General features: G+C 40.9%; 1 protein-coding gene across 1 annotated transcript; it reads right to left on the reverse strand.

Annotated features, from left to right (window-relative positions):
- Nucleotides 1-22,432: 22,432 nt before the first annotated feature.
- LOC149202073 (uncharacterized) lies at nucleotides 22,433-22,852 on the reverse strand. Its single transcript, XM_089401478.1, has one exon. The coding sequence runs from the start codon at nucleotides 22,850-22,852 to the stop codon at nucleotides 22,433-22,435; it is 420 nt and encodes a 139-aa protein (XP_089257604.1).
- Nucleotides 22,853-23,495: the final 643 nt, after the last annotated feature.

The following is a 23,495-nucleotide window of genomic DNA, read 5'->3' on the forward strand; positions in this document are numbered from 1 at the left end:
GAGCAGCGAAACCCTAGAATCCAAAGCTCTGACACCAAATGTTATGAAACCAGCTCAAGAAAAGATAGAAAAGATAGATCAACGCCTTAGAATTCAGCCTCTTCGAGGGGGAAACCTCCTTTACATTACATAAATGAAAAATTCTTTGATGATTCAAATGACAAAACCTCCTTTCTATATATAGGAGTCTAAGGAGTCACAATATAATCCAGCCGACCTAACAATAATAATATAAAGCCACAAAAATAACAATAGAGGGATTTTATGGGGCACAGTAATAATGATATGGGGGCAATAGGGGCACAACAATATTAATAAGGGGTATAACTACAATAGTAATGGGGTTATTACTAGTATTATAGGGACCCAACAACCTGAGTATCTCATTGGCATACTTGCCTTGAGACACAAACACTTCCCCATCCTTCTGCCACACTTCCATGCCTAGAAAGTAGTGCATAAGACCCATGTCTTTCATCTCAAACTCTCTTTCAAGGTCCTCCTTGAAAGACTTGATCAACTGATCATCACCTGTCAATATCAAATCATCAACATAAAGAACAATGATCAATGGCTTACCTTCTACCATGATGTGGTAAAGGTTCGAATCTGCTTCACCCTTTTTGAAGCCCAACCCGGTGAATTCGCTATTGATCCTGGTGTACCAAGCACAAGGTGCTTGCTTTAGCACATACAAAGCTCTATTGAGTCAGCACACATGTCACCCATGATCAGAGCTCTCAAGTCCTTCCGGCTACTCAGTGTACACCTCTTCCTCAATATTCCCATTGAGGAACATAGTCTTCACATCCATCTGATGGATCTTCCAACCCATTTGAGCTGATAGTGCCAACATCGATATGATATATGAGTACCTTGCTATAGGAGAAAAATTATCATCATAGTCGATGCCCTCGACCTATGAGAAACCACAGGCAACAAACCTTGCCTTATGTTTCCCAACACTATCATCAATTGCTTCCTCCAATATTGGGACAACATGCCAAACACAGTTTCGAATGATGGAGTCGTACTCCTCCACCATAGCATCAACCTAGACTGGCTGCTGCACTACTTCCTCAAATGAAGAAGGTTCAATCTCTACACACTCCCCAACCAGGTCCATGTAACCAGTGTACCGCTCAGGTGACCTCCTTTGTCTGAACTGAGAAGATGGTTGTCCCACATTCTCTCTTGCATCCAACATCAATATGTCAGCTTCCTCCAGGATTTCTCCAGCTCTACTGTCTCGATCCTAAAAGGATGATTTTGCATACTTACCCAAGGTACAAACTTTTCATGTATCGATTTGCTTTATTTTTTCCTTGGGAAGTCTGGTAGAAATCTGCTACATGATCTTCAAGGCCCCATGGTGCAAGTGGCCCATTCTTCTATGCCATAGCTCACCAACATCTTGGCTCTACACCAACTCTACTTTGGAACTCAATGCAGCACATTCACCTAGCTCCAGCTTGTAGATATTCTTTACTCGAATCCTAATCCTCTTGGTCTGTCCAATGCTGATATGCCTAAGGAATGCCTTTCCTTTGCTAAAGACGAAATCATAGCCTTTGTCTTCTAGCATAGAGATGGATGCAAGATTCTTCTTCAGACTAGGCACATACTTTACATCAGTCAGGGTGAGAGGAGCTCCATGCTCCCTCTGAAACAAAACCGTACCTTCACCTAAAACATGGTACTTTCCATCATTACCCATCTTGATGCGCATATGGAGGTCCTTCTCCTCCAAGGTACTGAATAGATTCTTGTCGTCGGTCATGTGGAATGAGGCTCCACTATCCATGTGGTGGAGTCCTTATGCAGGATGGACAGGTGGTATGCTATGAGTCACAAAAACTAAATGAGCATGAGTATAACTACCCGACACATGATCTTGAGTTAGCAATGACCATACATGCATTGAAGATGTGGAGGAACTATCTTCTTGGCAGGAGGTTTGTGCTAATGACTGATCACATTGGGTTGAGGTATTTGTTTGACCAATCGAATATGAAATCCAAGAAAGCTAGACGGTTGGCAATGATAATTTAGTTTGACTAAGAGATCAATTACATCAAAGGAAAGGAGAATAGGGTGGCAGATGCTCTTAGCAGGCAGGTACAGGTAAATCACTTAGCAACTATGTACTCCTATGGGAGAGACTTATAGGATAGGTTCTTGCAGGAAGGTCAGTAGGACGTTAGGTATACAGAGATTATGCACAGGTTACAACAAGGTAAAGGTACATGTAAGGTATAGGTAGTGGTACAGGTAGCGATACAAGTACAGGAACAGGTGCAGGTGCATAGGATGTCGTTTATTGTCTTACAACAAATGGATTGGTTAGATTGAGAGACATGATATATGTTCCAGACAGTAGTGAGCTCAATAAGGTGATCTTAAATAAGTTTCATGCAAAACCTTATTCAATTCACCCAGGCTATCAGAAGATGTTGACCGAAGTAAATCAATTTTATCATTGGTCGAATCTAAAGAAGGATGTAGCAGAGTTTGTAGCTAGGTGTTTTGATTTTCAGCGTGTGAAGGGAAAGTGTAAGCATCCAAGTGGACTGCTATAAACGATTTCAATTCCAGAGTGGAAATGGGAGGTCATTTCCATGGAATTTATCATAGGGTTGTCAAAGATAGTGAGACAACATGATTCCATCATGGTTGTTATGGACAAGTTGACAAAGGTTATGCACTTCATTCCATAGAAGTCTATGTTCTCAGCTAGCGATGTAGCACATGTATTCATTAGAGATGTGGTTAGGTTGCATGGGGCGCCAAAAAATATTGTTTCAGATAGGGATGCAAAGTTAACTTCCACGTTTTGGAAGGAGTTGTTTGTAAGTTTGGGCACAAAGTTGGCCTTTATTACAAATTATCATCTGCAGACCGATGGACAGACAGAGAGGGTCAACAGGATATTGGAGGACATGTTGAGGATGTATTTGATTCATTAGCAGTGATAGTGGGAAGAGTATCTTCCATTGGTAGAGTTTTCTAACAACAATGGGTGTTAGGAATATTTGAGGACGAGTCCATTTGAGGTATTGTATTGGAAAAGTTCCCATACTCCCATCAGTTGGAGTGATCCACTTAACAGGTTGTTGATTGGACTGGACATGTTGGCAGACATGGAACAAGAAACACAGGCTATAAAGAAGAATCTAAAGGTAGCATAGGATAGGCAGAAGAACTATGCACATTGGAACAGGTTGTTTGAGTTCTAGGTTGGGTAACAAGTGTACTTGCGCATCAAACCAAAGAAGAGCTCCTTATGGATTGGATCATGTTCCAAGCTAGCACCACAGTTTTTTGGACCCTTCAATATTGTTGAGAGGATTGGGCCTGTTATCACTCCATAATTTCCCAAGGCTATGAAAGAAACTTAGAGGTAACCACAAAACCACTTTGGAAGCTAGTATCTAGCCCTTCTAGCTTTAGAGAGGGATCTCTCTATATGATTTAGATTTGTTGATTTAAGATATTAGACTAGTTATTGAGTTCTGATTTTGGTTTTGTCAAAGATTTGGTTGAAACCGCAAGGACATTCCATTGGGAAATGGAGTCATAAGTCTTGGGGTGATCAAATACAAAAATGATAGAACAGATGTAACAGGGCAAGGTAGGCAAGATTTTGGATCTTTGTAGCATTTGTGGAGTGAATGGAATGAAAAGATTTAGATTCAATTAAACATAGAGCATACTAGGATGAATTTTATATTTAATATTAGAGTGAAAACATAGATATTGTTTATAAGCCAAACCAGAGTGTATTTAAACAAATTCAACCCTTAATCTTCATTAAATAATAGAGACAGAAAAACATATGAAAAAATGGGAAAACTTCACATTAGAGGAAACTTCACCAATTTCCTGACACAAGAATCTTGGAACAAACTTTCTCTATTAATGGAAATGATCACTTCATTACATGCACAACTTTACATCCAAGATCTCTTTTTTCACACAAGTTCCAACACTTTTTAGTTTTATATATGAAGTATTTATACAATTTTCATCAAAATATATTGATTTTAAATATCAAGATGTTTCTACAAAATATCCTAAAAATTCGTTTATAAAAATAGTACAAGAATATACGAGAATTAAATTGTTGAAGCTCTCTGACACTGATTTCAAGGATTCTGGTGATGACTTGGACTAAAAAAGATGTTGCTTTTTTGTTGATATCTTCATGCCCTTGAAATCTAGAGCTGTTTTTGTGTGCCTTAAAATCTGGAATAATAATTTCTTGAATTTATTATGAAATGTCACTCTTCAAAAATATTTATAAATGTTTTCAAAATATTTCATAAATGAATTTCATATTTCTTTATTTTCATGAATTTACTAAATGAAATCCTCAAAATATCTCCTCAAATAATTGCATCCCGTAAATCCATCCATTATTTTAAATTATGTCTGGCTTTGAAATTATGTGTTGTTTTGCCTTCCCATTGATTTCCAAAACCATGTGTTGTTTATCCATGTGTTTTTGTTTTTAATTTTCCTTTTACCCCTGTAAAATATTTGGATAAATATTTATCCAAATCTTATGTTCCCGTACATTTTTCATTCATAATTCATTTTCCTTCCTCATCTCTGTAAAACTATTGTTGGTTTTGCTTCCATGGTTTTGATTTTAAAATTAATGAAAATTAATGAACATAAGTGATTTTTCGCCTTTTGTCAAATTTCATTTTTGTTGAGCCTCTTTTTACTTTTAGGTGTAACCTCATTTCACACCTATAAGTCTCCTTTTTACCTCGGTCTTGTTCACTTCAGCCTTATTCTTTCTTACCTTGACATCCATAAAGTTATTTTACACATATATCACCCACCTTTTGTCAAATTTAATTTTTGTTGACCCTCATTTTACTTTCACCTCTAACCTCATTTCACACCTGTAAGTCTCCTTTTTACCTCGGTCTTGTTCACTTCAGTCTTATTCTTACTTAGCCTCAAATTTCATTTTTGTTGACCCTCCTTTTACTTTCACCTATAACCTCATTTCACACCTGTAAGTCTCCTTTTTACCTCAGTCTTGTTCACTTCAGTCTTATTATTACTTAGCCTAACATATGTAAAGTTATTTTATAAATATATCACCCAAGATTTAGAGGAATCCAAGCTCCAACTCTAGAGAAGTTTGATTAATCAATTCCATTAATCAATCGGAACCATTGACCTTCCTGCATTATAAGATTCAAATCAATGCATTAATGGTTTTCTGGGGGGTGTAGTAAACAACAGGGTGAAAGTGTTGGCTTGAGGGGGCTTGGAACCAAGTTCGTAGTTAGCTGCACTAACCAACAAAACCCTACACTACCGGCCCTTTCGGCAACAACCCGCGTAGCACAGGCTGCAGTCTCACCCGAGGTAGTATTGGGGGATGCTAGAACCAGGTTTCTGCATCCAGGGGACTATGTGATGTGTTTCTGCCAAACTTAGGGATTTTCTTGACCTTCACAAACCCTAACCCTTGAAATCTATAACTTATAGTAAATGATAGTAAATATACTTATGTCCTTCATTGATTGCACTAAACATGCATAACATCATATAAATATACAGATCTATGTCATCGTGAATCTACTAGGTGCTTTTCTTGATTAGATGCATTCAACAGATCAAAAATAATGTAAATCCAGAGATAAAATAGTGATACAAAAATATGAATATAGTTCTTCAAAACAAGCCTTTATTATGCTTTAGATCTTCAATTACGTCTCTTCCTAACCCTACGCACACAATTGTAGGGGCCTGCGCACTTAGCTCCAGACTTACCAAGGTCTCCGCGCACATAGCTGCAAGAGCCTTCCCCTTCGCCCAAGTACAGAATAGATAAAATTAGACCCAAATCATGCACTATTCTTACTTAGCTATCTTATGAATCTTCTATGACTACCTTTTATATTCTTCTTCATTAAAATACCATGGTTTGCAAACCATGGGCGGGTCTCAAAACAACTTGAATCTAACAAAATAAGGGGCTTTGACCTTCCTAAATCCCCTTTGACTCCTATCAACCTGCACTACTCACGCTCCTCTCCTCAAAATGCAGAGACTTGAAAATACTTAAAAAAAATTGACCCAAGGGACCCCATCACAACAAGCCCCCAACACAAAGTTGTGACTCGTCCTGAGTCACTCTGCTGGTGTTTCCTCAACCTTTCCCTGTAGGCCACTGAATTTTATCTTCAACGCTTGAAGATCTGTTTTTCCCTACGCGGTGACATGATGAATTTCTTCAACAAATTTCTCCATTATTGGACATTCGACCACAAGGTCAATGGTTCTCTATGTCTGCTGAAAATATTTTAGCTTTCTCTAAACAGTGTGTGACAATTGGCTCGCCTCTTCAGCCCATGGCTACATCCTTGAGAAAATAATAGAGGCCTTCGATGCAGCTCATCAATATGGGTCTATATGAATTTCCTTTCTTGAAGCCTGGTGAACCTCTACACAAGGGCTAAGGTCCGCACTGTCACCCTGATCTCATCAAAATGCAGTTTCTTTTTGTGGATGTCAACCTCGATCGTTTGCAAGTGTGGGTCCTCCTGCAGCGAGGTCCACATCTCCGTTCTTTGTTCAAATAATAGGTTGCATTCCTTGGCTGCAGCAGCCGGAGTCGTCATATTTTATTTAATAGCAGTCTCGCACTGATCTCTGACCTCTGGAGGAGTGGTTAGTTGTAGCTTTAGTTGAAGCTCTGAAATCTACAACTGCAGCACAAACCGTACCTTTCCAATTTCTTCCTTGAATTCCTTCAGAACAACAACTAACTTGTGAATTTTCTTTGTGGAGGTTGCCTTTGCTGGAATTTGGAGCTTAGGGAGCTCACTGCAGACTTGGGTAAGGGCTTCCTCTAGCTATTGATTGTGCAACATCACCTTGTCGTTGGCTTGGAAGGCCTACGCTTTCTCTGCGAAAATATGTTGATTATTAGTTTTTACCTCATCGATAATCAACATCACTCATTTCTCGCAGGTGTGGAGTTCATCTGAAACTCCTTGGTGTAGCTCATGCAAGGTCTAGATAGGTGTGCTATAAGGTTGATACTTAGATTTTTCTAGGACTAGGTGTGCTCCTGGTATTTGGTCATCTCAAAATGGAAAGTGCCCCCTAGTAGTTGCACTGCGTGGAGCTTGGATGTGATTTCAGCAATGGAACTAAATTTGGCACGCTCACTTTATTTGCGATCACTTGCACCATGCTCACCTGGATTACTCCTGTCTGGACCTACAATTCCTTCAAGCCCTGTTATACTTTGTCTAATACCTCGTGGTACTGGTCCTCAATGTGTCCCCATATAGTTTCAATGACGGAGCAAACAACATCACCTATCTCATAAAGATCCCCCTCTCTGAGGACCAATGGTGTCGTACTTTCAAACTTATCAGACTTCTTCTTCCTGCGAGGTCTCATCGAATTTTGCTTCTTCCTCTTCCTAATCCTGAAGGAAGACTCTAAGTCCTCCAATTCAAGATAAGTATCTATTCCCTGTTCTTCTTCATCTATGTAGGTTTTAACCCTATACAGAAATTACCTGCATACGAATTCTTAAACAAAGAAAATAAACAATGCGAGAGCATAACCCATAAAACACATATGCACAGAGATTTTTTTCCTGGATCCCAAAACCGGGACTACCAGCTTGATTTTTCATTATGTTCCTTTCAATGTTACAATACATATTTATACATGTCGAAGCATCCAATACCATGGACCGAAAAACCATCGCGTCCAATACCATGTGCGAAAATCATGCACAAAACCATAGGTAGGTTCGCCCAACCTAATATAGGGTTAGTCGTGGAAAGAATATAACACAACCCAACAATATTCCACTTGTTGTTTTCTTTCCACAAGGGGCCACAGGAGAGCTTAGTCATTTTTCCAGCCCTGAAACACCCATTGTTTCTCTACACCAAGAGAACTTCTCAGAGCTCACAGATTTTGTCAATGCATCTGCAGTATTCTTCAAAGTGTCCACCTTTACCAGCAACACCTTTTTGTCTTCTATCATATCCCTCACAAAGTGATACTGAACATCAATGTGCTTTGTCTTTGAATGATAAGCAGGGTTCTTTGCCAAAAAAATTGCACTTTGGCTGTCACAGTCTATTCTTATAGCTCCCTGTACTAACCCCATACATGAACACAATCTCTGCAACCAAACTGCTTCCTTGCTTGCATGAGTGGTTGCCATGTATTCTGCCTCTGTAGTTGATAGTGCCACTACAGATTGTTTCTTACTCATCCAACTAACTGCACCTCCAAATAGGTTAAACACATACCCACTTGTAGATCTTCTCTGATCCAGATCTCCAGCCCAGTCTGCATCAACAAAACCATGAATATCCAACACTCTGTCCAATCCTGGTCTTCCTTGGTAGCACAAACCATAATCACTAGTGCCACGCAAATACCTGAAAACCCGCTTCACTGTTGTCCAGTGCTCCTTCCCAGGTTTTGACATAAACCTGCTCAATACTCCCACTGCATGTGCAATATCTAGTCTAGTATAGACCATTGCATACATCAGGCTACCGACTGCACTTGCATATGGAACACGGGACATGTCCTCTTCCTCTTCTTGTGTCTTGGGACATTGTTCAGCAGATAACCTCACACCTACAGGAATAGGAACCTTCACCGGTTTACTATCCTGCATATTAAACCTCTGCAGTATTGTCTCGACATACTTCCTCTGGTTTAACCAGAGCTTCCTCTTTGCCCGATCTCTTTTAATTTCCATGCCCAAAATATAGTTTGCAGCACCAAGATCTTTCATGTCAAATTTGGAGGACAATTGGGTCTTCAAATCCTGGATAATTTCTTTGTCATTTCCAACCAGCAACATATCATCCACATACAGGACCAGATAAATAACATGGTCACCAATTAATTTAAAATACACACAATGATCTGCTTTACTTCTGGTGAAGCCAAGTCCCCGTATAAATGTATCAAATTTCTGATACCACATCCTTGGTGACTGTTTTAACCCATACAGAGACTTCTTTAACTTGCATACCAGTTCTTTCTTACCCTTCACCACAAAGCCTTCAGGTTGCTTCATGTAGATTTCCTCTTCCAAATCCCCGTGAAGAAATGTTGTCTTCACATCCATCTGTTCTACCTCAAAATCAAAAGCAGCAGCAACAGATAAAAGTAATCTAATAGAAGCTACCTTGGCAACAGGAGAAAAAATATCACCAAAATCAATTCCCGACACCTGGGAATAACCTTTTGCTACCAACCGAGCTTTGTATTTCTCCACCTTTCCTTCTGCATTAGTCTTCTTCTTGAACACCCATTTGCTGCCAATGGGTTTCCTTCCAGCCGGCAACTCTACCAGATCCCAACCCTCATTTTTGTGCAAAGATGCCATTTCATCAACCATGGCCTCTTTCCAGAGTTTTCCATCCTCTGAATCCACTGCTTCCTTCACAGTTATGGGATCATCATCAGTAATAGACAAAGCAAAATTTGAACTGAAAGCAGATGGACTATACCTTTCTGGCTGCCTTCTTTCTCGACCTGATCTTCTCACAACCGGAGTTAGTGGCTCTTCATCTTCTGATTCCTCCTTTGGCTCAAACTCTATCTTCTCAGGTTCCTTTGGTTGGACTTCATGTTGAATAACATCTTTTACCTCTCTGAACACCACATCTCGGCTGTACACAACCTTCCGTGTGACTGGGTTCCAAAGCTTATAACCCTTTAAACCATCCTTATACCCAATAAAGATGCACTTTTCAGATTTACTATCCAACTTGGTTCGTTTCTCCTTTGGAACATGTACATATGCAACACATCCAAATACCCTCAGATGTGAAAGAGAGGGTTTCTTACCAGTCCATACTTCTTGTGGAGTCTTATCCTCCAACGCTGATGAAGGTGATCTGTTGATCAGGTAACATGCAGTATCCACCGCCTCTGCCCAGAATTCCTGTCCTAACCCGGCACCACTAAGCATGTTTCTTGCCCTTTCCATCAACGTCTTGTTCATTCTTTCTGCGACTCCATTTTGCTGAGGTGTATATGGAGTAGTCTTCTGCCATGCTATACCACACTTCTTACAAAATTCTTCAAATTCCTTGCTGCAAAATTCTCCACCATTATCTGTCCTCAGCACCTTTATCTTCTTCTCTGTCTGATTTTCCACCAGAGCCTTACATTCTTTAAACCTGTCAAAGACTTCAGATTTCTTCTTAATGAAATATATCCATGTATTCCTTGAGAAGTCATCTATGAATGATACATAGTACACAGACTTACCCAGTTATGGAACCTTCACAGGTCCAAACACATCACTATGCACAAGCTCTAATATCTGTTTCGTCCTCTTACCACCAGAGGGGAAAGTCACTCGATTTTGCTTCCCATACACACAATTTTCATAGAAATCAAAATCCAGAGAGCTGTCATTCATACCTTCTACCATACCTTTACTATGAAGTATTCGAAGGCCCTTCTCTCCAATATGTCCAAGCCTTTGATGCCACAACATGGTCTTCTCTCCAGAGACCACTAGATTTTCTACTCCATTTTCAGGAACCATAGAACTATTGCACCCATCAACAACAGTGCTACCTTGCAGTTTGTACAGAGTTCCAGTCCGAACTCCCCGCATCAATATCAGTGCTCCTCGAACCATCTTGCAGGTATCTTTCTCGAACACCGTCTTTACACCTGCATCATCCAACTTGCTTACAGAAATCAGATTTCTGGCCAATGCAGGAATATGTAGAACACCCGGAAGTGTTCTAACCCTTCCACCTTGCAACTTCAACTTTACTTTTCCCCGACCAATGATTCTAGCCTTCTTATCATCTCCTAAGAAGACATCACCACCATCGTATTTCTCATACTTGTAGAACCACTCTCGATGACTTATTTTTGTTTCTGTTCTGGGACCGTCCTCGTACAGACAAGGCATCACCATTCTGGTTGTCCATATTCTTCCGTCCCATCTCCTCCGTCAGCAAGGCTGAGACTATTTCATCAAACTGCAAAGCAGTTGCATTGCTACCTATTGCAATAACCAGACTATCCCACGAATCTGGTAGAGAACACAATAGGCTGATGCACTTATCTTCATATGAAATTTTAATATCAACAGATAATAACTGACTTACCACAGTATTAAACGCATTCAGATGCTCTGTCACCGAGTCTCCATCTTTCATCCTCAGGTTATACAGCTTTTTCCGCAGGAACAATTTATTCACCAGAGACTTAGATTGGTACAAAGTCCCTAACTTGACCCACAAAGCCTTCGCCGTAGCTTCCCCTGATACATTCAACAATACTGAATCTGAGACACACAATCGTATTGTGCTCTTTGCCTTCCGATCCAACTTCTTCCATTCTTCATCAGTCACTCCCGATGGTTTAGTACCTGGATCTACCGCGATCCACTGATCTTTATCCACCAACAGATCCTCCATCTTGAGTTTCCACAACTCAAAATTCTGACCATTGAACTTCTCAATCTCGATCTTTCCACTGCTCGCCATCTTCTTTCACCACCAGAATCGATCTCGTAGATCTCCCACTGAACAGGGTCTACCACAGGCCTGAGTGAAACCCCTCAGCAACAAAGGCGTCCCCTTGAAGCCAAAACAGCTTTGATACCAAATGTAGGTTTTAACCCTATACAGAAATTACCTGCATACGAATTCTTAAACAAAGAAAATAAACAATGCGAGAGCATAACCCATAAAACACATATGCACAAAGATTTTTTTCCTGGATCCCAAAATCGGGGATTACCAGCTTGATTTTTCATTATGTTCCCTTCAATGTTACAATACATATTTATACATGCCGAAGCATCCAATACCATGGACCGAAAAACCATCGCGTCCAATACCATGTGCGAAAATCATGCACAAAACCATAGGTAGGTTCGCCCAACCTAATATAGGGTCCAAAAAAAAATTTCCCGGGCCGCTGCCCCGGACCCCGTAGAGGGGGGCTACCCGCCCCCCTCAAACCCCCCGGACAGGGGGGGCTGCCGCCCCCCTGTGACCCCCCCGCTGCGCAATTGGCGCAACGAAGGGGGGCTAACGCCCCCCTCTAACCCCCCGTTTAACTACGTCGGTTAGTCATGGAAAGAATATGACACAACCCAACAATCTACCATTTTGACCTCTACATCAGTGCACTCTGTCTCAGGTTCCTCGAGGTCAATGGTGACCTGCGTTGTTGCTGCTTGGGTAGCATTCTCCTTCTACACCACCTTCTCCGTCGTAGAAGCCTTTTCCTTCTCGGCTTCTTTCTCTTTCTTAGAATCCTTTTGTGCGTCTTTCTTCTTGTCTTTCATGGCCTCTGTTGCAGCTATTGTTTTCCTCGTTTCTCCCTATATGAACTTACTTGTTCTTGTAGCTTCACCAGAGCGGGTGAGCCAATTGTTTAGCCATTTTCTCATGGCCCCCATAATGTCATCCTCCACGACTAAATATGGAAACTTGTGCCATGTTCCTGCAGAATCCTTCTTCGCGCATATGGACAGATTGTGAAAATATGCTTTGAAATCTGCAATATTTGTGTATTGTGCATGTAGACTAGGAGACAACCACAACTGTTGGTTGATCACCATCCACAATTATGACTCAAACAAGACCCAAAACATCTTGGTTTCAATGATGCAGTCAGGTTCCTCTGTTTCCAATAGTGAGGTGAATTTCCCAGCCTCACACAAGTTTGGATCTGGCATTGGGAATTGTCTATCCTCAGCCATCCTCTAAGCTACCAACATGATTAATAGTAGTAACCACGCGTAGTGGAATGCTTTCCCATCCTCCTAGGCTTCACGAAAATCCTCCAAGAATTTGTGGCAGAGGTACTTAGTCCAATTGAATTGGACCCCTTGGTTGCACTGCGTAGCTAAAGATACCACTGGTGCCGGTACTTCATCGACATGACACTTTCACATTATTTTTCTTGCAAAATGTGTATAAAACTACACAACTCCATCTGATATGGAGCTAATGGCGTAACCGCACTACTTCTTCACCAACCCAAACTTGCTTTTCATCTGATCCGCAAGCTTCTTTGCCTATGACTTCTCCACAAAAGCATTTGCAAGGTTCGCGCATTGATAAGGTAGCGTGGTGATTCTATAGACCATCATCTTGTCAATTGGAATGGGCCCTCCCAGCCAGAGGCACCCAACATGAACCAACACCAACAATTGACTCACATAGATGGTACTAATTATGTTGCGACTAAAATATGGAACATATAGCATGTTGAGCAACCCTGCACACTCAATTTTGGCCACCCACTTCATTGGCTCAAGCCTTATGATTCCCTATTCCTTGTAGTAGACTGATTTCAAGAATTTGTTGGGTTCTAGCTGTGGAAACTTGGCATGATCACCCAAATCCCAGTCCTCCATCTTCAAAAATGGTACCTAGGCCAACAAGTCGCCCTCAAGAGGTACTTCCTCCTGCATCAATGTTGTGAATACCCTGTATTTCAATGAGTCAGGGTCCTTAGTGACCTTGGTAGTGGATTTTCTAAGGGGTACATAAAGTGGTAGTCGAGTAATTGGTTATGCGCCCTTTGTGATGACATCTTCAACCCCCATAGTAAATTATTCTTCATCTAGGTCCAGGGGTTCCATCGACTGCTTATTCTTTTCCATACGACCCTTCGGCCTAATCTCAGTTGGGTTTTTGTGTAGCAATTGCCGAACCGACACTTACTGTGGCTTCTTTTGCTTCTTCTCTCCTGCCGCAGAGGCAATAGGTTTTGGCCTCGGTGACCTAGGCACTATGGTAGGGACTGGCAGTGTTGCAGTTATCTTGTCAATTCTCTCATAAGATTTTCTTCTACCACTCAAAAAAATCTACCTCAAACCTAAGCCCCTTCTGTGAAAACTCCTTCTCTACCTCTTGCCAATCTCGTCCAAACATGCAGCAATTGTCTCTACTCAAACTTAGACACAAAATCTCAATGCAATCTCTCTGGAAGCAAATTGTTCGAATATGGAGCGAGATGCAGTTTTTATAGCCCTTTTTGAATTCGGATCCATCTATTCCCTCCAAATCTCCTTCATTAATGCTCTTTTAGTGGCATATTTCCAAAGATATGCTCCTTAAATGTTGTCCCCATACTCCCTCTAATGGAAAAATAACCATCTAATCATCTATAGTGCTTTCAATGGTAAATTTCTGGCCAGGCTGTGTTGGACACATCTTTCTACTGCAACTCCTTCATCGTAGTTCCCATTTGCGCCTTTATCCTGACCGTCGCGTAGCCCAATTTCTTTGCCAAACTTTTCTCCATGAGGTGTAGTTTATAGTCGTGCGCTTCCTTGCAACTACCCAAAGTAGTAAGATTTCCCTACTTCCATATAGTCATTGCATAGGGGTGGGATTGCCCTGGTACAACTTCAACCAACTCCCATTGATTCTTCCTGGAAATAGCTCCCCATTCAGCTTCACGAGCTGAACTGCACCCCCATCTATAATCTCCTTGATGATGTATGGTCCTAGCTAATGCATCTAAAACTTTCCTAGGAACTTAGTAAACTTTCTATCATACATTAGCACTAAATCCCCATTTCTAAAGGTGAAATTCTTAATGTGGCGATCATGCTAGGCCTTTTCTCAAGCCTTTTCCACCTGCTGATGAAAGCCTTCCAAGAAGCGATCTTCTTCTAACTCAAGTATCTGCGTGAGACATTCTTCAATTATATTCTAATCTTCCATCTCTGTGACTGTAACAATCATCAATCTGGCACTATGTACTCCATTGGCATCACCGCTTCTTGTCCATAAACCAGTTGAAATGGTGTCTGTCCAGTCAACTTCTTACAAGTTGTTCTATATGCCCAAAGAATAATTCGTATGCACACATCCCAATCATTCCTATTCGCATTGTAGATCTTTGTCAAAGCATTCTCCAAGATCTTATTGAAAGCTTCAACTATTCCATTTGCTTGAGGATGGTATGGCATGATTTTATGATGATACATTTGGAATTATTTAAGCAAAGCAGCAATCACTTCATTAAGGAAATGTGAACCCTTGTTTCTCATTGAAATCTTAGGAAAGCCAAACATAGATAGAATGTACTCAAATATAAAATTCACAGCTGTAGTTGTGATGAAATCCTTCACGGGCTCCACCTCAGCCCACCTGGTCAAGTATTTTGTCACCATGATGATGTAGTATGCTCCTGTCTTCCTTCTTGGTGGCTGAATAGGTCCCACAAAATATATTGCCCATTTGTAGAATTCCTGTAACGAGACTTGCGGATTCAGAGGTAATTCATCCCTTCGGGACGTCTTCCTTGTCCTCTCACAAACATCACATGCCCTACAATATTCCTTGGAATCTTTGTGCACAGTTGGCCACCACAACCCAGCTCGCAAGATCTTTAGCATAGTTACTCTCCTAGCATAATTTCCTCTAGAAACTCCTCCATGTGCTTCAATGAGGATATTTTGTCTTTCACAAATTGATACATACCTGTGTCGAAATTCATCCGACCCCATTTTATACAAGTCCCCCACAATTACGGAAAAATCCACAGCCTTGACCACTAATTCCTTCTTCTGTTATGTCATATATCCTTCAGGAGCTATAGTTGTAGACATGAATTGAATTATATCCACAAAATGTTCATTTGTAATGCGCATAGCAAAGAGTTGTGTGTCAGGCAGTCATTCATCAATACTTGTGGGTTCTTCACCATTCTCAATCTGCGAAAGGTGATCGGGTGTAGAAGTTAATCTTCTTGGCTTCACAATCACTTCTAAGTTATACTCATGAAATAGTAGTAACCACCTACAAATCCCACCTCGCCAACATAGGCTTGTTGACCATGTACTTCAAAGTTGAATGGTCTGTATACATTTTGAAGTGTGCACCCAACAGATAGTGCCTGAAATTTTGGAGCACATATACCATCACCAACACTTCGCACTTCGTGGTCGAATAATTCTTCTCTGCATTAGACAACTTTCTGCTTGTAAATCCAATTGGATGGTCAATATTCCCTGCTTCTAGTTGGGTTAAAACTGCTCCTAACGTTATGTAGGATGCATACACATGTACATGTAATTCTTTCGTCTAATCGTGGAATACTAGAATAGGTGTCATAACTATCTTCTCATTCAAAACATCTAAGCTCTTCTGGAAATCATCACCCCAACAAAATGTTGCATCTTTCTTCAATAATTTCTTCATGGGCGCAATGATTTGTGCATATGCCTTAATGAACTTTCTATAGTATCTTGTATGGCCCAATGTATTGTGTAGCTATTTTACATTCCTCAGAGGCTCCAAATTGATAATCACCGTAATTTTAGCAGGGTCCACCATCAACCCTTTCTTACAAAAAATGTTGGCCCAAAGGTATCCCATATGGTACACAAAATATACACTTTTTCAGATTTAGGGAGATCTGATACTTCCTACAAGTATCCAGCATTAGGTGAAGACTTGCAACATGTTGTTTAACTAACCCAAACACCATCTAATCTTCAAAGTAGACATCTAAAAACTTATGAATAAATTCCTTAAAGGTTGCAACTACCACCCTAGAAAAGATTGTAGGGGAATTCTTAAGTCCAAAGGGCATAACTGTATACTAAAAAGAACCCCATTCTGTGGAAAAGGTAGTCTTACTTTGATCTTCTGGCATGATCTTGATCTAGTGATAGCCTGAGAATCCATCTGTAAAAGAATACGCTTCTTGACCACCAAAGTTTTCCAAGACTTCATCTATGAATGATGTAGGGAATGGATCATGTACACAAGCATCATTCAACTTCTTTAGATCTACTCAGATCCTAATTTCACCCTTTGTCTTCTTCTCCTGAACCACCATAGGGCTAACTTAGTTTGATTCTTCTACAGGCTAAATAATTCCTGTTGCGAGCATTGCTTTACTGGCTTCGTATCTAGCTTTAGATTGATCTTCATAACACCGAGATCACCTAGTACTATCCCCTTTAGATCATAGAACTTTGTTGGGAACAAGTCTTGATATTCCCACAATAACTCCATGACCTAGTCAACTATTCCTCATCCCAGTAATCTCCTATATTCACGAACTTCAGTTGCACTTCCGACCTAATGTTCACTTGCTTTGTATTCAATGGTTTTGAAATTTGAGGAACCTCTACCTTAAGTTTTTGGCTTAATGGAGTTGGACCCAGGTTTAGGGTTAATTGCGCCAACCAATAAAACCCTAACTGTTGGCCCTTTTGGCAACAACCTACATAGCGCAGGTTGCAGTCTCACTCGAAGCTATTGGGGGATGTTAGAACCAGGTTTCTGCATCCAAAGACCCTATGATAAGTAATCTAAAGCCTTTGTAGCTCAAATATTCCTTCTTGCGGATCTGTATTTTCTTATGGTTCATGAATACAACTCTCTAAAACAGCTCTTAGACCTTGGTGAAGGTCTACAATCAGACTCTTTAGACCTAAAAGAAGCAGATTGACAACTTTCATGTAGTAAATACTAACCCTAGATCTGCCTTTGCGTAGATCTACTTGCTTCGAACAGTTATCATAACAAATTTAGCTATTTTTTTTGATAAAATAGATCATTACTCATTTTAATCATAGACATTAAAGAGTCAACAGATTCACGCAGAAGATACACTTTATTTCATAGGAAACAGATTATTAAGCAATAATGCATAAACTTAATAGAATTAAGAATAAGACACAAATGCAAGATATTCGGTCCAAAATCAGTCTTTATTAGATTCAGTGTTAAAATTATAGATTCTTCCACCCCGCGCACCCAGCTATAGGGGCCCGTGCACTCAATTGTGAACTTGCCAAGGTCTCCCCGCCTTAGCTGCAAGAGCCTTCCCCTTTCACCTAAGTACAGAAAACAGAGCATTATTGCCTTAACACTTGCCCTTACACTTGTTCTTCTTCATTAGATATCATCCCTAGACTCAATATGGCTCAATTATTTATATCCTTTCTATTACAATACCATGGCCCACGACCTATGGGTGAGTCTCAAAATAAATCTACCACTTACCCATACAAGGGGTTAAAGCCCCTTTGAATCCTACTTAGCTATGCACTCCGCTTCCAAATTTCATGGAGACTTTACATTCTTTACCAAATTCTACTAAAAAAATGATTAAACTAGCTCAAAATTGACCCCAATGACCCTTCCCCGCCAAGCCCCCAACAAAAATATGGTGGCTCGCCCTCGAGTCACTCAGTTGGCTTCTCAACTTTGTGGCAGAGCTCACTAAACTGCTACTTCAATGTGTTTAACTCCACGGCACTTTGTACTACATCTTTCTTCACTTCTTCGACCAAATTTACTATAGTTGGTTCCTCTATTGCAAGCTACATGGTCCTATGAGTCTATTGTAGAGCTTTCAGCTTCTCTTGTATGGTCTGTGAAATCTGGCTAGCGTCTTTTATCCAAGCTTGAAGTCGAGCCTTTAGCACTGATTCTTTTTGGTGTAATTCATGTACTTGTCCTTGGAGTAGCTTCCCTTCCTATAGGCGAGTGAAGGTCTGGACTAGCGCCAATGTGTGCGTAGTCGCCCTGATCTCATCATACTTTTGCTGCACCTCTCAGATCTCCGTTCTCAACCTCTACAGGTTTGGGTCCTCCTGTAAAGTGTCCCAAAATTCCATGGCATGGTTAAAAATAAAGTCACATCCTTTAAATGCAACCTCCAGAGTATTCATATGCTCCTTAATGGCTGCATCAAGCTGCTCCCTAACCTCTGGTGGAGTAGTCAGTTGTAACTTCACCTTTAATTCTATTATCTTCATCTGGAAATCAAACGTGACTTTTCTTATCTAATCTTTTGATTTGTGGAATACAGAAGCCAATTTCCTAATATTCGTTGTAGCTATGGTGTCTTCCGAAATATTTAACTCTGGGATTGAATCACACGCCCGTGTGATTGTTGTTTCTAGGTTTTGACTTCATGCTTGCATATCTTCCTTTTCTTTTAGATCCTAAGCCTTCTTAGCAAACATTTGTTCATTGTTTACCTTAAATTCACTGATTATTATCAGTGCACACTGCTCTCTGATTCGAAGCTCATCCAAGACCACCTGATGTAGTGCATGCAGAGTATAAAGTGGAAGCGCGACTAAGTTAACCCCAATGTCTTTGATCGTACTCAGGAGAGCGCGGTCTTCCTCTGATTCTGCACGGACTGATCCTTCTAGTAAGAAGATGACTCTAAGGTCCAGATTCCATTCCAGTTCCAATACTCTCTCGGTCCCTTGTGCCAGGCTCACTTGCATGCCACTCACTTTCCATAAGCTCTCTTGAATCTAACCTATTTGGATCTACAGCTTGCACATATCCTTCTGGATGCTCCCTACCATCTTCATGTACTGTTGTTCAAATTGCTAACACAACTCTATTGTGGTGTCTCTGACTTTGTCCTCAATTTCATATATATCCCCTTCTTTGAGGATCATTGGGTCTATGCATGACTGTTTATCTAATTTGTTCTTCTTCCTTGTTTCGATAGTCGTCTCCTTACTGTGCTTCTTTGATTTTAAGGGAGTGCTCTACTCCTCTCCTCCATCTCTGCCCTTCTTGGAAAGTTCCTGCTCTTCGGTAGCTGGGAAGCCGATGCTTTGAGATCCTTAGCAACAACTCCTTTCTTTCTTTGCTCGGCCAATGCTCGCGCCGCTTTCTATGCTGCTTGTTCTCGCTTATGCGCTGCTATTGTCTGTGCAACAGAGCTTTCTCCACCCCCACTGGTACTTGCCTCAACATCTGTGGGTTGTCACCACTATGCTGGCCAACTGCCCACAATTTCCTGCACATATGTCTCTAAGACTAAGTTTGGCAACTTGTGCCATATATGCTTAGGGTCTCACCTCTCTTTGATCGATAAATTATGGAAATCATCCTTAAACTCCGCAAAGGCCCTCAACTGCACGAACAAGGTTGGAGACAACCTTGGTTGCTGATTGATTATGGTGCAGAGGTCCATTTCAACTAGTATATAGAAAATCTTGGATTCCTTAATCCTCTTCGGATCCTTTTTTTCCCACAGTGAAGAGAACTTCATTGCCTTTGGTAAATCTTCTACCTGCAGAGAAAACTGACTATCCTCCAGAAGTCACCATGCTACTAATACAATTAACAATAGGAGCCAGGCATATTGAAATGCAATACTGTCCTCCTATGCTTCATAGCAGCTCGCGCGGAATTCCTTGCATAAATATTGTGCCCAGTTGTATTGTACTCCCTTCACGACCTAGGTATCTAACGACACTACTAGTGCCAGAACTTCATCCACATGAAATTTCCTCATAATCTTTCCTACTAGAATTTGGACAACAAATTGCACCACCTAGTCTTGAATGGAGTGGATAGAATATTCGTGCGACTTCTTGATTAATCCAAATTCATATTTCATCTTATCTGTCAGATCTTTTTCTCCACTTTTCCCTCCGAACTCCTTGGCAGGGTCTGCCTCTTTGTACGGAAGCTTCGTAATTCGATGGATGAGAATATCGGTGATAGCGATGGGTTCACCAAGCCATAAGCACTCATCATGCACCAGCGCGAGCAATTGGTGCACACAAACAATGTTGATAATTTACTGGTGGAAGTGTGGTAGGCAAAGCATGTGTAGCAATCCAGCCTACTCAACACCTCTGACCCATTTCATGGGTTCCAACTGTGTAACCCCAATTTATTCATAATAAATCTTTGTCATGTACTTATGAGTAGCTAAGTGAGGGAATTTCTCATGGTCCGCGAGATCCCAATCCTCCAACTTTAGCACCGGAATGCACGCTAATATGGCGCCTCCAAAAATGACCTGTTCTAATAACAGTGGCGTAGAGATCATAAATTTTCCCAAATCCGGGTCTTTGGTTACTTTCGTCTTTCCTTTCCATGAAGGGATATACTCTGGGAACCATGTGATAGGCTTGCCCTCCTCATCATCTAACTTCTCCACTCCATCACAAGCTTCTTCTTCCTCCAAGTCCATGACTTTCTTTGGTTGTTTTGCTTTATCCTTCTTCTTATTCTACGGAACCTTCGGGGTCTTCCTTAGTGAATGCCTCACTGGTATATGTTTGTTTTGCTTCTCCTTAGTAGCTGATTTCTTTGGTCTAGGTGACCTCAGTGTTGTAGGCACAGGGGGCACAACTTCAAAAGATACGAATTCAGGGCCTTCCGCTTGAGAAACAACAGTTTCAGAACTGACTAGAGAAGACATTGGTTCGAGAATAATCCTCTGGTTAATTTCATGCAGTGTTGTGAATGTTGGGCTAGAAATTAAGTCTTCCCAAATGTTTCGATTCATATAGCTAAAACAAGAGGGCTCATACACAGTCGTTAGAATGCAAAGTGTTCTACAACAGACCAACATGCCATATTTATAGGGGTTTTAAAATTCAAATCTGACCCCTCCCTCCATTTTTTGATCATAAATGCATCTTTGGTGGTAGATCTCCAAAGACTTTTGCCATAAATGGCGCTTACCCGCTCCTCTTAATGAGATTTTTTCCATCAAATCATGAATAGTGACTCCAATGACTACTTTTGGACCCGTCTGCATGGTACCTCCCCCAATGGCATAGCACATCCACCACAGCTTCCCCTGTCACACTCTTTTCTTCCATCGTGCAACCTCCTTACTATATTTTTCTCCACATCGGGTAGCATAGTTTAGAGTCTCGCAATCCCTTACAGCTGCCTGGATTACTGAGACTATTCTGCTACCATGTAGTCATTGCACAGGTGCAAGATCCCCTGTATACAACTTCAACCTACTTCCATTCACTTTCCTATGGAATGGCTCCCCATTCAGCTTCACGTGCTATACTATGCCACCATTCATGATCTCTTTAACAAAATATGGCCTCAACCAGTGCATTTGAAATTTCCCTAGAAATTTTGTGAACTTGTTGCTATATAGCAGCACTAAATCATCCACCTTGAAAGTGCATAGCTTACTATGCCTATCACGCCATAATTTCTCGCGTTCCTTTTGAACTTACAGGTGAAATACTATAATAAAGAGGTCCTCTTCTAACTTCATCAACTGCACAAGTCGTTCCTCCAAACGCTTGCGATCCGCCATCTCTGTCAAAGATGCAATATGTAGACTTGACATAATGTACTCCATAGGCATCACTACTTCAATCCCATATACCAACCTAAACGGTGTCTGGCCTGTCAACTTCTTGCAGGTCATCCTATATGCCCATAGAACTGTTGGTATGCGCATAAACCTGTCATTTCTTTGCGTGTTGCAGACCTTTGTCAATGCACTCTCAAAGATTTTGTTAAATGCTTCCACTGTTCCATTTGCCTATGGGTGATAGGGCATGCTATTTTGTTTGTATACCTGGAATTCTTCGAGCATCGTGTTGATCGTCTCATTCAAGAAATATGTACCCATATCACTCATCAATATCTTAGGGCATCCAAATCCCATTAAGACATTCAAACAAAAACTTCGCAACGATGGCAGCTGTACAATCCTTCACTCGCTCCGCTTCTGCCCATATGGTTAAATACTCTTTGGCAGTAATGATATACCATGAGGTTGTCTTATTTCTTGGTGGTTGTATTGGACCTATGAAATCAGTGGCCCATTTATCAAATACTTGTAGTGAAACCTGAGGATTAAAAGGAAAATCAACTCTTTGCGAAGGCATTCCCATCCTTTGGCAAGCATCGCACGCCTTAGAATCCTTATGTAATGTTTGCCAAATATTATGTGCAGTCACTTTTCCTACATAGTGACCTCCTGCTGCTCCTCCGTGTGCTTCATCGAGGATACTAGCACATTCAAATTCTGGAACATATCTTTGCAGCATTTCATCTGTTCCCATCTTATACAAGTGACCTAAAATTACTAAAAAATCTGCAGAGCGAACTACTAATTCCTTCTTCTGCTAAGTGGAATATCCTATTGGATTTGTACCCGTTGTTAAAAACTAAATGATATCCACAAAATGGTCATCTGTGACGCACACCGCAAAGAGTTGCGCATCTGGTAGACCTTCCTCCAAGCTATTTGGTTCTTCCTTCGTTTCAACCTTGACAGATGGTCTGGTCCTACATTCAACCTTCCAGGATTCAAAATCACTTCAAAGTCATGTTCCTGAAACAACAATAACCATTGGTAGATTCCCCGCTCCAACACAGGCTTATTGAGCAGGTGCTTCAGCGCAGAGTGATCTGTATACATTTTAAACTGTCTGCCCAACAAATAATGCCTAAATTTTTGGCTGCGCATAGACCATTCTTAGCCCTTCGCACTCTTTAGTGGAATAATTCTTCTCAGCCTTTGATAAGTTTTTGCTCACGAAGGATATCAGATGATCAATTTCTCCTTGTCCTGCCTATGTTAATACCGCACCTAGCGCAATGCAAAAGGCATCGACATGCACATGGAATTCTTTCTTCCAGTCTGGAAACAATAAAATAGGCGTAGTTACCATCCTTTCCTTCAAGACATCCAGACTGTGCGAA

Source organism: Pinus tabuliformis, chromosome 2_1 (genome assembly GCF_031772625.1).
Source record: "Pinus tabuliformis cultivar Carrire ecotype Pingquan chromosome 2_1, CPIR1, whole genome shotgun sequence".
NCBI classification, from domain to species: Eukaryota; Viridiplantae; Streptophyta; class Pinopsida; order Pinales; family Pinaceae; genus Pinus; species Pinus tabuliformis.

Coding starts and splice junctions, on each gene's coding strand:
- LOC149202073 (XM_089401478.1), bottom strand. CDS start 22,852: ATGGGAACAGATGAAATGCTGCAAAGATATGTTCCAGAATTTGAATGT.